Below are 16,438 nucleotides of genomic sequence, written 5' to 3'. Positions count from 1 at the left end.
ACCTCTGCTGGGGCAGATTGTGATGAGCACAGCATGCAGGCTCTCTTGTTCATCACTGCTGAAACTGCATAGCTAATGGTGGTGATCATGTGGAAAAACAGTGTTTTGTAGCTGAGAATTTGCTCTAACAGTGTTATTGTACTCTTTTATCTGTTGTAGTTTCCATGGAAATAAATTGAATGCTTTGCTTATGGAATGACCTACGTACCACGATCTACAATAGGCAGGTGTGTACAAATAATGCAGAACCTAACAGAATTGGTCACAATTTGGCCTGAAGTAATAATACTGTAACTCTCCATTTTCTTACTAAAATTAGCTTACAACAGCATAAAAATTGAATGTTGGTTTCAATAAAATGAATCAGACAGTGGAGATCTCAAGGCATTTCCTTAATTACAAAATCATTGAGTTCCGTCTCTGCTGTACACCTCAAAGCACCGATAATTCACCAGCAATGCCTTAAGCACAACTCTGTGCTCAGTGCTGAAAATACTGCTTGTAAACATTACAAAGAAGGAATTAAGTCAACTACCAGCCCTGCTTGCTGCCTGCATACAAGATCACAGCCTAGTTAGTTGTGATCCCCTATGGGAGCTCAGCTTTATGGGGATGGTATACAGAGTAAATTCCATGTCCATTTGTACATACACTCTTAAAGTAAAGAGCAGGAGCTAATGTTAGGAAGTTTCTGTAGGGACTCAGGCATTTATTTAGCTCTTGACTCCCCTAACATTCCTCATAGAATATGAAAATCAGGCTTAGCCACTTGAGTGGAAAGTATGTGAAGGCCAATTTCTTCAGCTACCTCAGCTAAATCAGCAAGAAGTCCCTGTCCATGTCACAGTGTTAGCTCTTATCTGGGGCCGAGAAGGGCTTTGCAACTAAGCAGTGACACACGGTGTCCCAAACCTTACATCCAGCAGCAGAGGCACACCTGGCTAAACTAAGCCAAAACAGCACACCGAGAAGAACTTACATTAAAATAAGTGATTATTGGGAAGGTCCTCTATGAACTGCACCTTTGCTCAGTTTCCAAGGAGATCACGAATATCTCTTCATGCACCTAAAATGACCTGAAGGATTTTAACTTTCTTTCTTTTATTAAATGAGGGAGTCCAGAAAAGGCCAACAGCATGATTAGATGAACAAGCACACAGTGACTGCGAGGAAGTCATTTGTTACTGCTTTAATCAATTTGGTTTCAAACAACCGTTCCCTTGGAATGCCTTCAGAGAAGCAAAAGGGGCAGCACACAGGGATTTAGCGACAAAGCAATCTGCTGGCTGTCGCTTGGATATTCATGAGTTACAAAACTCTTCCGCCTTTAGATTTTATTTCATTTGTAATAAGAATTCATAAATAATTGAAAGCCATGTGATAAATAATTCAGCTAAGTGCGCAGTTTCCAAGGAATCCTAGCGTGAGCCTGGATTAATGGCATTATGCAAGGCAGGCGCAGAAGTCGGCTGACACCCCACAAGTACCACCCGGAGGAGCAGCCTGGGGAGCCTGGCACATCCCAGTGTGTGCTTTCCACCAAGGGCACCTGTGAGCACCTGATGAATATGGATGAGTCAGAAGTCCCTATCCGCCTATTGCGTACTTCAGCTGCTTGCCTACGCAGGGCTACGAGCAAGAGAAGCTTAGCCCAGTGCTCCAATTCATGCAGCTGATCAGGAGGTTCACCATCTGTATGGAAATCGCTGTCCTTCAGGCTATTGTGAATCTCTGTTATAAAAAGGGATTGTGTTTAGCCATAATTACCTGTTGTAAGTAACTGATAAACTAATCATGGGCGCAAGGATAAAAGTGACTGTGTGGGGTATTATCGCCATGTTCGCCAGAAACAAAAGCAAGCACCTCAAAAACTGAGATACACCTTAGCAAAAATCACATGCCAGTCGAGGAAGCTGCAAGAAAAACCAAATTCCTTGTCCTGCACTTGGAAGTTGATTTGTAAATTTTATCAAGTAATTTTTTTTTCTGAACATTCAAGCAAACTCAAAGTCACACTGACTCTTTGTTTGAAAAACTCATCCAAACTCTTAGAAACAATATTGAAAAGCTCTCCTCGTCTCTCAAGCTAGAGATTGTATTTGAGCAAAACACTGAGATGGTAGGATTTTATACCATGGTACTGCCTCGATAACTTCTGAGCTGAAGAATAAATTTCACTTGTAACGTTGCCAATAAAATTGGTGTTGTAGTCACACATACAAGTGACTTGAGCTTCCTAGCAAATTAGATCAAGTATGCTTCAAAGCATTTACATACTACAAGCTGACAAAGAACTGAACACAGAAAACAAAGATCAAGTAAACTGGTAAGCTGGAGATGAATTCTAAGTACATAGGTTGCCCCCAAAGTACTTTGTACTTATTATCATGGTAACTACAACAGATACAAAGAGCACAATAACACTATTTGATAGAGCACAAAACAGCTTTTTTCAACATAGTCAACACCATTAACTATGCATTTTTGCCAACAATGAACAGAAACCTGCACGGCAGGCTCATCAAAATCTGCATGGCCAACCAAGAACGTGGCTTGTCATTCATCTCACTGTCACCACTGGTGAGACACCACCCACCTCACTGTGCTCATATCCACTGGCTGGTCTGCACAAATATTCAGCAAGTGTCTATGAATGTCCCTATTTCTTTTCATTCTGTTCTGAGGAATTCTGTTCCACATCTTTGCTTCATGTGCACATCCAGAAGTTGGAGCAAGAACCTACACTTTTCTTTTTATGAGATTATTACAAAACTCAGGAATGTAATTTGTTCCCTGACAAGAGGTAAGTGAGATCCTTAAAACCAATGGCTTGTCTGAAATAACTCCACGAGGCACAATCTCAATCCAGAATGCTAATCACTGGGCTGGTTTCCTCCTTCTTCATCTTGGATAACACACTTTGGGAAAGGAGAAAAAACAAGTTGTGCAGGCAGAGAAGCTGGTAGAAGTACAAGGGAACACTTAAGACCAGGCCTACATACACCACCACAGCATTAGTAGTTCAAATCCATGTTATCTGTATAGGACACAACTCAGCTGTATCACACCAGAGCTCAGCAAGTCAGCAGTGTGTATGTAAGTATTTTGCTTGGAACATTCTGAACCATCTCTGAAACAATAAAAAACAGAAATCTAATTCTGTTGAGGTCACTTGGGACTTTAGTAGCTCAATTCTCCATTTACTGCCCAAGTACTCTCAGATCTCTAAGATTTTTAGTTTCGTTTTGTTATTAATAAACATAACTTGAATCACACTCTGAAATGTATTACTCTGGAAGAGTACGAAACGTGATGGAAAATAAAAAGCTATTTTTCATCTGAAAATGTACCTATTTCCCAAAGGAAAATCTATCAAGCAGTAAGCAGTATATTTTATCACCTCAAAAACTACATAGAGTTAAAGAGAAGAAAATACCCACGCTCTATTTTGTTACTCTGCTCGAGCTTTCACATCACTGAGGCCTCTATTTTCGTCATCTTCTAGCATAAGGCTGGATGTTAGGGGGAAGTTCTTCACTAGGAGAGTGGTTAGGCCCTGGAACAGGCTGCCCAGGGAGGTTGTGGATGCCCCGTCCTTGGAGGTGTTCAAGGCCAGGTTGGACGGGGCCCTGGGAAACCTGATCTAGTAACTGTGTATGTTTGGTGGCCCTGCTAGGCAGGGGGGTTGGAACTACATGATCCTTGAGGTCCCTTCTAACCCATGTCATTCTGTGATTCTGTGATATAAATGGCAGAAAGTTGGGGAATCTGCTCTTCAACTTAAACCGTAGCTCAGAGGAGCAGAGAATAACGGTGATACACGAGTTCCCTCTAGTGATAAAACGATGAACTGCATTATACAGCAGTTCACCAGAATTTCTGTCAGTATTCCTTCTGAAGTTTCATTTATACAACCCAGTTATTAAGAAAAGGACCGGTACGGTCGTATTTCTTTTTGGACACCTCAGTAACAGTGTCAGTCCTTACAGTGGCATAAAATTATTCCTGAATTCCAATCAGGTGTTACCAAGTATTTGCTGAAAATAAATAAGAAATCATCGGAAATAAAGAGGGAAGTGTAATGAAGTATGTTCAGAAAGTCTGACACTTTCATGCTCACATTTAAAATGTCAATGCTTTAATAAGTGCTGAATGAGCCATTACAGAACTAGATGCTGTATCTACCTCAGTTCTGGATAAATACCAGGTCCTTCACAGTGTGCATTCTGCATTAGCAACTTGTCCAAGGCATGACATTGGGAATAAGCCCATCCAACCTGGCCTTGAACACCTCCAGGGACGAGGCATCCATAACCTCTCTGGGCAGCTGTTCCAGCACCTCACCACTCTCATAGTAAAGAACTTCCCCCTGACATCAAACCTACCTCTTCCCTCCTTATCTCATAAACTATTTTAGATAAAGCAGACAACATAAAATTTGCTCTTATTTTCAGCCCTCACTACTGCTGAACAGTAAACTCTGCAACACAACACTAAACTTTAGAAACAAATCAATGCAAAGAAAACATCAACAATGCAAGAATGATGGTCCAAACCACTTTTATTTAAAGTATGTAAAGAGCTTACTTACAATTCATCTCCTTGTTTTGCTTTCTTGTCAGAAACCAGATACACGCTTCCAAAGCTTCCGTTGCCAAGCTTCCTCTGAATAGTGTATCTCCTTGCGATAGCAGCATCTGAGCAAGCAGAATTAGATCTGGAAACGCTGATGTGCTTACCAGTTTCTTGAAATTTCAGCATTGCTCCGTGTAACAGAAACTGCCCAAACGTCTCTAGAATGCAGTTTCCAAATCCTTTTCCTCTTCTACAGAAGTTCAGAAGAAATAATTGAAACAGAAAGAAGAAGATTTATTAATGCAATATTATTAACTAGAAAGCTGTTTGTTCTTTCATTTGCCCTTCAGCTTCCACCATCTTTCTGCCATCTGTCAGCACTTATGACCTCAAATTGTGGCACTGGAGGTTTAGGTTGGATATCAGGGAAAACTTCTTTACAGAAGGGGTGGTTAAGCACTGGAATAGGCTCCACAGGGAGGTGGTTGAGTCATGTGTCTAAAAGCCATGTGGATGTGGTGCTCAGGGATAGGGCTGAGCGGAGGGATAGAGGTAGGGCAGTATTATTAGGTTATGGTTGGACTCGATGATCTTTAAGGTCTTTTCCAACCTGAGCAATTCTCTAACTCCATGTGATAGCGCCTGTGTGACTGACTGCTACCACCTTCTGCCAGCCACAGCTTCCTGCATAACTCCTGGCGCCAAGGGCTTGCCTTCCTGCAAACACGGAGCCTCAATGAAGGTTATGAGCTTGAAACCTCTTAGTTACCAGTACCCAAACCCGCACCAACCTGTTTCAATACCCAGCTGCTCCCCTCAGCCCCCTCCCGTGCACAGAGCGCCGGTGCGGCCCGTCAGCTGCGGCCCGTCAGCTGCAGCCCGCGGGGCCTGAGCGGTGCCGTAGTCAAGGCGACGCCGCGCATGCTCACCGAGCCCAGCCCGAGGGCCGCTTCCGCCGCCACCATGGGCGTCCCGGGGCTGACGGGCTTGGTGGAGGAGCGCGGGGCGTTCTTCGCCGAGCTGCGGCTGCGGGACACCAAGCTGGTGATCGACGGCAGCAGCCTGTACTACCACCTCTTCTTCGCCTCCGACGCCGATTGCCGCCGCGGTGGAGATTACGGCCAATTCGCGGCGGCCGCGGGCGAGTTCTTCGCCGCGCTGCGGTCGTGCGGCGTGGCCGCCTTCGTGGTGCTGGACGGCGGGCGCGGGGCGGCGGACAGGAAGCTGTGCACGCTGATGGAGCGAGCCGCAGAGCGGCTGCGGCGGGCACACGGGCTGTGCCAAGGGGACCGAGGCCGCGTGCTGCCGCTGCTGGCGCGGCACGTCTTCGTGCAGGCGCTGCGCCGGGCGGCCGTGCCCTTCGTGCAGTGCTGGGCCGAGGCCGACCGCGAGGTCGCGGCGCTGGCCAACCGCTGGGGCTGCCCCGTGCTGTCCCTCGACAGCGACTTCTTCATCTTCGAGCTGACGGGCGGGTACTGCCCGCTGAGCGCGTTCCGCTGGCGGGACGTCCGCGCCGAGCCTTCGGGACGCTACATCCCCGCGAGGCGCTTCGAGGCGGACACGTTCTGCCGGCACTTCGGGCGGCTGAGGAGGAGCGTGCTGCCGCTATTCGCCGGCATCAGCGGCTACGACTACGTGGACGTGGCGGCGTTTGAGGGGCTCTTCGGCGAGGTGCGGCTGCCCGGGAGGCACGGCCGGGCGCGGGGGCTGCTCGGCTGGCTGGCGGGCTTCACCGGGCCCGAGGAGGCGGCGGACGCCGTGCTGAAGCGGCTGGGAAGGCGGCGGAGGGGCGCGGCGAGAGAGATGCTGCGAGCCGCGCTGGAGGACTATGCGCCGACAGAGGAGAACCTCGAGGAGTTCTTCATGGACGGCCGATACCGCTGCCACGAGGCCGAGGCCTCGGGGCTGCCGCCGTGGATGCTGGGCGCGTTGGCCAAAGGCGAGCTGGCCCCGCTGGTCACAAACGTGGCGACGCTGAGGAGCACCTTCCTCCACGTCCAGGTGGAGGATATGAGGCGGCCCAGCGCACACTGCGCCGCGCTGCCCATCCGGCAGGTGCTGTACGGCCTGCTGCTCCGCACAGCTCCCAACCCACAGTGTAAGGCACAGGGCAGTGCGCTGCCGGCCGTGTGTGAGTTCGACCGAGTCCAAAAGTCAATTAAAAAGACGTTTGTTGAAGCAGCAAGCCTTCCTGCGCCTTTTGGGGATGATGGTTTTGCTTTGGACAAGTTAGTGGAGGTAAGTGGTTGTCGTAGCAGGTTAACAGTGTGGCACACGCTTAAGAAGTGCTGTGTTTGACAGCAGGGTGCTAAAAGTGATGGCTGAACCCAGAGACTTCAGTGAGCAAATCCTCAGCGCACATGCAGTTGTGCTTCCAATGGCTGAGAAGCTACGCACGTTTCATAACTCCCCCCACCAAGTGCACCAAGCCAAATGACATGACCAGCTGGCATCATGTATATATAGCATTGCCTGAATCATCCCATGTAAGCCCTTCTCCTATCCTTCCTGTTCTGTTAAACTAATATCTGCTTTTGTTGTTTTAGGAGAGGACTCACAGTTCTGTGACATTTAGAAAGGTGCAGTTCAACACTACAAAGTTTAACTTGCATTTGATCAAGTTACGGATGTTTCAGAGCGAAGTAAAATGCTTTCTTTTGCTAAATATCAGCATTATTTCATCTGTAAAGCTTGCAGCTGTGCGGCAGTTCCTCCTGCTACGAGTACACATCCTGCTAAACATACTTCCCCGCTCCTTGCCAAGCAGAACAGCACCTGAAAAACACAACTTGTAATCAAAGGAAGGTTGTACTAGGTTAGTTCTAGTCAGCATAGCAATGCGGCATATGTACGTTTTCATGGTCTCTTATGGTTGAGGCTGTTCCTTGCAATGGGAAACACCCAGGGCTCATACCTGTTGCTGAAACTTTTGGGAATCCAGTCTGTGCTCTTTTATACTACACATAGAATCGTAGAATTGCTCAGTTTGGAAAAGACCTTAAAGATCATTGAGTCCAACCGCAGCCTAACCATAGTACCCTAACTCTATCAACCTTCTGCTAAACCATATCTCCAAGTACTACATTTAAATGGCTCTTAAACACATCCAGGGATGGCGACTCAACCACCTCTCTGGGGAGCCTATTCCCAATCCAGACTCACAATGCACTCATGTTGCAGTTGAGCACCTTGCTCCAGTTCTGCGGTGTGCTCTGTGTGCAGTTTGTAGCACTGTGTCTTAAAGAGCACAGCAAAGAAGGAACGTGCTATGAGCTCATATATTGCAGATGAGAAAGGTGAACTGTACACTGAAGTTTTCACAGTGTGCTCTTGAAGATGTGATGTTACACAGGCACGTTTGCCATACCAAGGTAACTTTAACGCGTCACGCATGCTGCATTTTCTAAGTAAGTCAACTTTTGCACAGGAATGTAACGTAAATCACCTGATTAGTAGGAGACTGAAACCTATTAAAATCCAGCTGACCTCAGGAAATTGTGAAAATTGCCTTTTTAGGTGGTATTTCAAAAATGCTGCCTGATCACAGTATCTGTGACGCTTAAATAACTATTTTACTTAAAAGCACAAAGTGTTAGCTAGTTTAAACCATTTGATTTGCATTCTGGAAATGACTCACAACAAATGAAGTCTGTTTTTTTTTCCCCCTCAAGATCTTTTGCTTATTTGCAGGTGCCTGTGTTGCGCCGTCAGCTGCTTCTGCTGGAGACTTTAGGAGTGAAAATGAATTTGCTAGAATCTGTCCCTGCCCACTTGCAGCTCCCTGTTGCTGTAACCTGTTACTGGACACGTTGTTCAGAACCTAAAGTGAATCTGCATCACTTAAAGGCTCTACTTCTAATGATAGTATCTGGAGAACTGCACAGGATAACAAATGATCCAGGTATGTCCCCAGAGAACACCTCTAGAGGTGGCATTTTTTAGGAAGAGTCCCTGATTTGATGCCAAAGATGATGCGTGCCAGGGTTATTCTATTGATTTAGGCTCTAAACTCACAGAAACTGCTTGAAAATGGCTGCCACCTGCTTCTTGAGCGGGGTAGAGCAAGTTGGCAGTCTTCTGAGGTGGATTCACTCCCAGAAAAGTGCAGAAAAGCAGCCGACATAGAATCATAGAATTACCCAGGTTGGAAAAGACCTTGAAGATCATCAAGTCCAACCGCAGCCTAACCAGTACCCTAACTCTAACAGCCCTCTGCTAAATCATATATCAGAGCACCACATTCAAATTGCTTTTAAATACATACAGGGACAGCAGCTCAATCACCTCCCTGGGGAGCCTATTCCAGTGTTTAATGGTACATGTTTATTCTCCATTTTATGAATCAACTAAATGTCTAGACATGAAGGTAGGCTTCCAGAAATACAACTAAACTGGTCGTTTGTAGGCCCTGTACATTGCAGATACTTTTCATCTGTTCACACAACACTTATTTGTCATTTTCTATTCATAACCTAGATCTCACAGTTCTCCACCCTGAAGACAACAGTATTGCTTATAATGAATTTCTAAAATGGAAGGAAGAGAAACTGCAAAACAAAGACTTTGATTTAGATGCTGCACATGGCTTTTGCCAGTGGCAGTGCTGTCTTGAGATGGGATTGTATCTCAACCAGCTACTCTGCAGTCCTCTCCCTGAGCCAGACTTAGCTAGGTAAGGACATTTTGGAGCTCTGCTTTCCACAGAAGCTCCTGCTGAAATGATTTCACATGTTGCTTTATTGTCTGCGTCATAAACTCCTTTGGGCAGTTTTACCACACTTCGGACTCCTTTCTTTAAAGGTGGGGATATAGAGAAAAACCTAATTCCTTAGGAGCCCGCTGTTGAATACTGTACGTAGTTAAGATGCGGTTTGGGGTATATGGTTTGTTCTCCCCACTGAGCTGCATGTTTCTGTACTTTGCTGAGATCTGATATCAAATGAGAATGCTCTCCTTCCTTTGAGCAGGCTTTACAGTGGGACCCTCGTGCATGGACTGTATCAAGAGCTGAAGTCAACACCTTCCGTGGAAAATGTATTCAGTCCTTCTCCGAAAATGACTGCGCTTTATCAGGTTCTGTTGAAAACAGTCATGTCAGCTCTACCTCCGGACTTCTTTCAGAAGAAAACAGAGGCCAGATCTGAGTCCTGCAAAAAGAAAAAAGCATCTAAAAAGACAAAGGCCATCAGGTGCGCTGTATCTGAAACTCAGCGTTTATGTGATGTTAACAGGTTTGCATCACTCAGTGTGGATGACTGAAGTCATTACTCCTAAAATCATTTCTAATGCCATGGAGACAGAAGAAATTACATTTAAAATGTGACTTTAATGGAATTTGCTTGGCTGTTTGGCTGTTTTCATGCAAGTTCCTGATATTTTTTTATAGTATTTATTTTTTTACCAACAAGTCTCACTTCAGGATTTAGTATTTTTGTAATTAAAACTCCTGTAAGAAAGGTGCCACATACAACTTGTCTTGGTGTCTGAGCTTTGTGTGTGCGGAAAGTGGGGCTGGCTGGTTGGATGATTGAAAGGTGTCTAATTGAAAATGAGAGTGAAGAACTTCAGCATTTCAGTGTTTCTTGTTCTGAACACTTAAGGTTTACTATCCCTACCTTTCCCTGAATGCTTCTAACTTGGAAAACATCCCTTTTTCAAGCTCGTGTCTGAGAAGCAGCTATCTATGCTGCTGTGTGGTTACAGTCTTACAAATCAAATTGAAATTGACAATTTTTTCTTCACTAGGAGAGTGGTCAGGCCCTGGAACAGGCTGCCCAGGGAGGTTGTGGATGCCCCGTCCTTGGAGGTGTTCAAGACCAGGTTGGATGAGGCCCTGGGCAACCTGATCTAGTAAATGTGTATGTTTGGTGGCCCTGCCAGGCAGGGGGGTTGGAACTACATGATCCTTGAGGTCCCTTCCAACCCGGGTCATTCTGTGAATCTGTGTGATTCTGTGATTTAAAAAATACTGCCTTCACAGATGGTAGAATATTTGTAGTTTTAGGGAGAGGTAGCAGACACTGCTGATCTGGGTGTTCAAAGGAAAGGTCCCCTCCACCCTTCATGCTACTGATGCTGCTTGGAGTAAGTGGGCTGAGTTGATTGCACAACGAGCGCGGATAGAGAACCTCAGTCATCCAGGAATCTTAGAGATGATCATGGAGTGACCTGAAGGTAAAAAATTAAGCACATCACCAGGAGGTGTAATGTGCTGAAGAGGCTCCATTGTACAAGGAACTACCAGAAAATGAAATCTGCCCCACTCATGGATGGATCATGTATTGGGAGACGTTGCAGATGGAAAGCTGCTGTGTGGAGCCCCACACAACAAGTTGCAGAGGCCCCAGAAGGAAAAGGAGAATCAAGCCAATTTGCAGAGGTAAAGTGTGTCCAGCTGGCCATGGATGTCGCTGAACAGGAGAAGCGGCCAGTGCTTTATACTGGCTCATGGATGGTGGCAAATGCCTTATGGAGGTGGTTACAGCAGTGGGAACAAAACAACTGGCAGCAGAGGGGTAAACCTTAAAAGTGCATTTTACAGAGCACTGGCCAATAACCATCATGTTTATGATTCCACACAGCAAACTGTACCACTTAAATATTAAAAATCCTCACCCTTAACACTGTACATAATTGACATACTGAAATGGAAGAAAACACAATGGTTGGTCTGTCATTCAAAGCGTAACTGCAGCAAGGAAGTTCAAGCTAAGGAAGAAGAACTAACAAGCTGAACCCCTCGCTGAAAATTCAGAAATCCTAAATGTGGGGAAAATCCCACAACCCAACAACCTCTGAAAAGAAAACATTAAAGTATGCAGTACAAAGACCTGTGAATATGCCTGGAAAATTAAGCTTCCCTGTCTTTAGGCTCATCACCATACGCTTAGTGTTTTCTACATGGAAAACCTAGACCTCAAGAACTACAGGAATAGTTTCTGATATTTTACAGCTGAGTCTTGATACTTTCATAATACGTTCAATGAGAAATTGATACATTTATATAGTGTATTTAACTCATGGGAAAACTATTCTTGAGACGTAGTCCGAAATAGCAGGTAACTGAGATAGTAGGCAGTAATCAAGTTGTCAGTCCTGAACTGCTACTTTCCCACTTAGCAGCAGATGGCACTCACACTCAGCCACAGAGCAAGTTAGAACTGCTCATCCCCTTTCTGTTTACAGCCATCTACAGCTGCCTTTCCGTCAGATGACTCAAATATATCACCTTCCAACTATTAAAGTTCTTGATCCTAGAAACTAAGACTTACATTCTTATTCATCCAAGTCATCACTTGAATCATTCTCGTCTCATGTGTTTCAGATTTCCAAGCTTATCATTCTTTGTGGTTTTTATAATCATCGTCTCATTTTAAGTTACGTCTTACACACACACACACAGATTCCACTTTGTCGTTGCAGTAAGAAGAGAGATCTTCACCACCCTACATCCCTCACTGGGAAAACATGAGGTCAAATTCTTGAGCCTCACTGAGAAGCACAATCATGAATTAGTTCCAAAGACTGGGATAAACTCAACTGTTCAGTTTTTTGGATGAAGACTTGCTGTGATCACAAGACATGCTGAGATTACCTTTGGGAGCGCTGACCTGGTGACTAAGAATTACTCTACTGGAAATGTGTTCTCAGTTCAAAATTAAGCTGCTCTTTCTTCCTGACAGGATGAAATACATCCCACTGGAAATACCAATCCTGCAAGCTGAAGAAAATCATTACCTATTCTAAGATCACTATTCAGAGCTTAATTGTTTTGGTTTTCTTTGGGTCATCATAGGCTTTCAGTCTTCTGGGAGGAAAACAACCAGAAACAATGAAAGGCTCGTACTCGTTAAGATGGAAAATTTCTCAACTCTGTGCTTTAATAAGAGCAACTAAATTACATAGCTGCTGCCTATTTTCACACTACATGAAATGCATTTTCATTTTTGAGGATAGATCTCACTGTTGATTCACTTGCTCTGAAGAAAACCTCAAACATGCAGCTAGGTGATACTGACCAAGAATGGAGCTAAAAACAAGCAATGGAATTCAGACAGTGAGTCCAAGCTTTTATCACAAATGATGAGACTGAACTACTAGATAAACTATTTGTTACTGTTCCACCTTCCACTGGAATACAGCAGAATTGCCTCAGACATAATTCAATATAATTCACTTTAAGTTCACATCTACACTGACAGGTAATTCAGAACATGAGACTTATGCTGGCAAATGAGTACTTTGTAAAATTTCTTTAAATACTAGCAAATAATAATTCCTCTCTAAGTCATTTATGCTTATCTGCACTTCTCTATGTACTTGGACTTCTAGGACTCCAAGAAAAATGCTGAGCACAAAGTAGTCAAATCCCATGGAGAAGATAAGATTATCAACAAGAAGTCTTACCAGATGAAAATGATAGTTACTGCACTTCCTCAAAATCCAGGCTGGTGCAAACGATTCTTCATCAGCATGCATCACCACAGTTTTTACTACACCTGAAATAGCGAACACTCTGGTAATACAGACCCACTTGTCAAAGTCCTACGGGAAAAACACTGATAAATCTTTCCAACTTTTGAAAAGCAGAACTGCTGGAAATGAGAAATTTGTGCTAAGAGAGATCATTTCTAAGAGGTCATCGTGTTTGAGCCCTTATCAGCTCAGTGGTTCACAGAGCATCCTGCAGAAAAGGTGAGTGCCATGTACTAAATTATTTCCCCTTATACTATTAAACCTCTTGCATGTTAACACTGCAGGTAATAAGTGTACATTCAGCAGGCCCAGGGTAGGCCAGAATAATAGATGTGTACCCGCATGCTTAGAATCAAAAGATACAGCATTCTGTCTTCAGCTCCCTCTTGTGTTCTTACACATCACCTTTCCAAGATTCAGTGTGTGACTGTTCCTTTCATTTCCTCAGGGCACAGCTAGTCCATCTCTAACAGCAACGATGACAACAGCTGCATGACTACTAAGGAAAACAGCTGCTGGTTTTTAAATCAATGAATATCTGAAAATCCAGGCATTATCATATATTAAAAATTACTTTTAGCATATCAAGACACCAATTTATTGTAACACTTTTTGATCCACAAAATTTTAATCTTTGGAATGACTTTCTGAGTGACTCTAAAAGCAATCTTTTTATTTTAATGATGGGGGAAGAAAAAAAAACAAGAGGGGCATGGAAGGAAAAATAAGGATATTTCAAAAAAAGCTGCGATTTTTTCTATTAGAGTGAGAATTAGCTTGTTCACTTTCTTATTCAGTATACCACAAAACTGTAAGTCAGATATTTCAGTATTAATACTGTCTTAGTACTCAAGTAGTCTAGCATTTGTAAGGTAAAGTAAATGTGGAACAGAGCAGGTATCTGAAACCATCACAAGCCTGACAATCTGGTGTAAATGCCAGTTCCTTTTAAAGCAAAGAGACACCACACTTATAAGAAAAGCAAACATTTACTTCAAATTGCAGTATAGGCTTTTCAATCACAGAAAAAGAAAAGAAAAAACAGTGATCCGACAGCGGTCACATCCTGTGCAAAAAGAAAATACCTCCGGATACAAAAAAAAATAAACCTTAGCACAAGGTACTTGAGCCGCTTACACATTGCAGGATAAAGTAAATAAATACAGTAGCTAGAATATGGCACTCTTGTGACAGACTAAACCCAGTGGAATGCCTCTGAAATATGTTTTTTAATCCTTGTATTAGTAGCAAAGTCCCACCACCGTAAAAGTAAAATGGTACAATGTTTTAAATAAAAACAAACTAAAATATTTATACCTAAGAGAAGAATTTTATACAATTATCTCTCTAAGTGCAGAAAATGGGACTTGGGTTTAGATCTTTCTTTAAATTAACCCCCCCCACACACAAAATCCCATTCAATCTCAAAAGTAAATTGGTTTGAGGAAAAATGTTACCAAAGTTGCATAATTTCATTTGTTACTCCCACGGCTGGAAGTTAAATTCTAAACAGTCTTGAAACATCAATGTTCATCATTAGCCAGTGAAACCAAGGACTTGTCAAAAGCCCTCAGGACTCCTTAATCCTCCAAATATTGTTTTGCTTTCTCCTACATCGTCAGACAGCAACCCCTAAGTCTGCAAACAAATGAATGCAATATGCATCATACATCAAGAAAAGACGAAGTTGACGAAGAAGAACTTCCATGCTTCTGGATCTTTTCCTTGCTTCTCTCAAACTTCTTTATGATCTCAGTCACTACGCACACAGAGGAAGTGAGTCCCAGAAGAAACAGTAAATCTGGAAGAGATAATTAGCCTTTTTAAACTTGCTTCTTAAGCTTGAGGAATATATGACTTAGAAGACCTTCAAATTGCCTGCCTATTACTGGGTAATTTGAGCAGAAGTGAAGCAAGAACCATTTTGCAGAACCAGACAATTAGCATGCTTAGTTCATGCACAAATCACAAGGACATACATGCTATTTCAGATTCTCAAAGTATTTTATAACACTGCTTTTATCAATACCTAGAAAAGCAAAGAACACTAAGCAGCATAATTAGCTTTATACTGAAACTATATTCTCAGAAATGACAGTGCTATAAAAATTCAAAGGATTATCTAAAAACATGGAATGGTTTGGGTTGGAAGGAACCTTTAAGATCATCTTGTTCCTTTTTGCCTGCATCAGTACTCATTAAAATTCCTAAAATATACAAGCACTTCAGAAATGTAAGAACACACTCACCTGTCTGTTTTGTGTGCAATATGCACTTAATTACTGTTTCCAACAAAATATCTAACAGGTTTTTTTCCTCCTCTTATAAAGGATCAGCAGGATTGGTTTTCCTGCTGTCTGCAAATAGTTAGAAAGAGCTCTTACAGAACCACTGAACATTTAAGTTGGAAAACACCTTTAAGATCATCAAGATAACACAACCAAATCCACCACTAACCCACATCCCTAAGCACAATAACCCAATGCTTTTACAAATCAATCCTTAATGTATCATGCTTTGAAAGGGAACGTTTCTTACCCAAGACACTCAGGCTCTCTGTTTGGAAAACTTTCTGAAGTGGAGGAAAGTAAATGACCAATAACTGCCCCATTATAGATCCAAGGACAGCATAGCAGAACATTTTGTTGCTGCAAAGTCCAATCTCAAACACAGATTTTGTCTGTAAAACAAGCAATATATTACACTGTACATGTAACTTTAATTGTCTAAACAAGAAAATAATTCATAACTTTTTTTCATCTCAACATTTACAAAAGTGTATATATATATACATACATGCATATATATATATATATACAAAGAAAGAGAGAGAGAGAGAGAGAGAGAGATACCGTTGAGTTGTTTACCTTGAAGATAATCCAAAACACATTCCTAAGAAGATAACTTAATGGGAAACCTGAGTGCAAACCTTACTTTCACAGTCAAGAATTTATTTACTGAGCTCACTTCTCTACAAGTACCACGCATGAGAAGGTGCCCACTGTACAAGAAGGATGTGGTTTTTTCTACCCTAACATTCGCATCAGAAAACAGACTGAAAATTAGATTAAATGTAGTAATTTGTAATTTCTTCAACTAACACAAATTTTGAGACTTTGCCTTCCCTAGAATAAAAATTTAAGCAGGAAGAATTCTTAAAACAAGTTTTCTTAGGCTTTCCTAGGGCTACAGCTTCCTTTGAAGAGAGGTACTGATGTAAATACCATGTAAACAGCAATATTAATCACTCACCTGAGACCTAGAACTCAAAGCATTGAACATATCAAAAAATACAAAACAGGTGAAGGTCATGGTTGTATCTCGAGGCGTTATTACATTGTCTCTTAACTGCCAACAAAAAAATAAAATAGCTTTAGCGCATTTTAAT

General features: G+C 43.0%; 3 protein-coding genes and 1 long non-coding RNA gene across 7 annotated transcripts in view; 2 read left to right on the top strand and 2 right to left on the bottom strand.

The window, feature by feature from the left end:
• NEK11 (NIMA related kinase 11) overlaps positions 1 to 5,587 on the bottom strand; it is a 72,347-nt gene extending 66,760 nt beyond the window's left edge. For 3 of the 4 annotated variants that reach the window (XM_015854044.2, XM_032442381.1, XM_032442382.1), the window contains exons 1-2: positions 5,367 to 5,481; positions 4,592 to 4,825 (exon numbers count right to left, since the gene is read on the bottom strand). In XM_015854044.2, the coding sequence (XP_015709530.1) occupies positions 4,592 to 4,761 (170 nt within the window). In that variant the 5' untranslated portion in view covers positions 4,762 to 4,825; positions 5,367 to 5,481. Of the gene's footprint in view, positions 1 to 4,591; positions 4,826 to 5,366; positions 5,482 to 5,504 lie in introns of those variants that run through there. The other variant, XM_015854045.1, reaches the window with a different exon arrangement.
• Positions 5,504 to 10,049, top strand: ASTE1 (asteroid homolog 1). The gene is made up of 4 exons (XM_015854046.2): positions 5,504 to 6,813; positions 8,266 to 8,476; positions 9,052 to 9,247; positions 9,543 to 10,049. Exons 1-4 carry the CDS (start codon positions 5,539 to 5,541, stop codon positions 9,832 to 9,834), a joined length of 1,974 nt encoding a protein of 657 aa, XP_015709532.2. The 5' UTR covers positions 5,504 to 5,538; the 3' UTR covers positions 9,835 to 10,049.
• A 410-nt stretch (positions 10,050 to 10,459) lies between these two features.
• Positions 10,460 to 13,634, top strand: LOC107309342. Its single transcript, XR_001553156.2, has 2 exons — positions 10,460 to 13,269; positions 13,499 to 13,634. It is a non-coding gene; the product is annotated as an uncharacterized LOC107309342 (long non-coding RNA).
• Positions 13,635 to 14,020: 386 nt separating this feature from the next.
• Positions 14,021 to 16,438, bottom strand: part of ATP2C1 (ATPase secretory pathway Ca2+ transporting 1) — an 85,384-nt gene continuing 82,966 nt past the window's right edge. Inside the window, exons 28-30 of the mRNA XM_015854047.2 lie at positions 16,303 to 16,398; positions 15,589 to 15,730; positions 14,021 to 14,851 (exon numbers count right to left, since the gene is read on the bottom strand). Coding sequence (XP_015709533.2) covers positions 14,715 to 14,851; positions 15,589 to 15,730; positions 16,303 to 16,398 — 375 coding nt within the window. The 3' untranslated portion in view covers positions 14,021 to 14,714. The remainder of the gene's footprint in view (positions 14,852 to 15,588; positions 15,731 to 16,302; positions 16,399 to 16,438) is intronic.

The sequence above is a fragment of the Coturnix japonica genome, chromosome 2 (assembly GCF_001577835.2).
Source record: "Coturnix japonica isolate 7356 chromosome 2, Coturnix japonica 2.1, whole genome shotgun sequence".
In the NCBI taxonomy this organism is placed as follows: domain Eukaryota; kingdom Metazoa; phylum Chordata; class Aves; order Galliformes; family Phasianidae; genus Coturnix; species Coturnix japonica.
The sequence above is the reverse complement of the archived record's forward strand: the minus strand, read 5'-3'. Positions and strand labels throughout refer to the sequence as shown.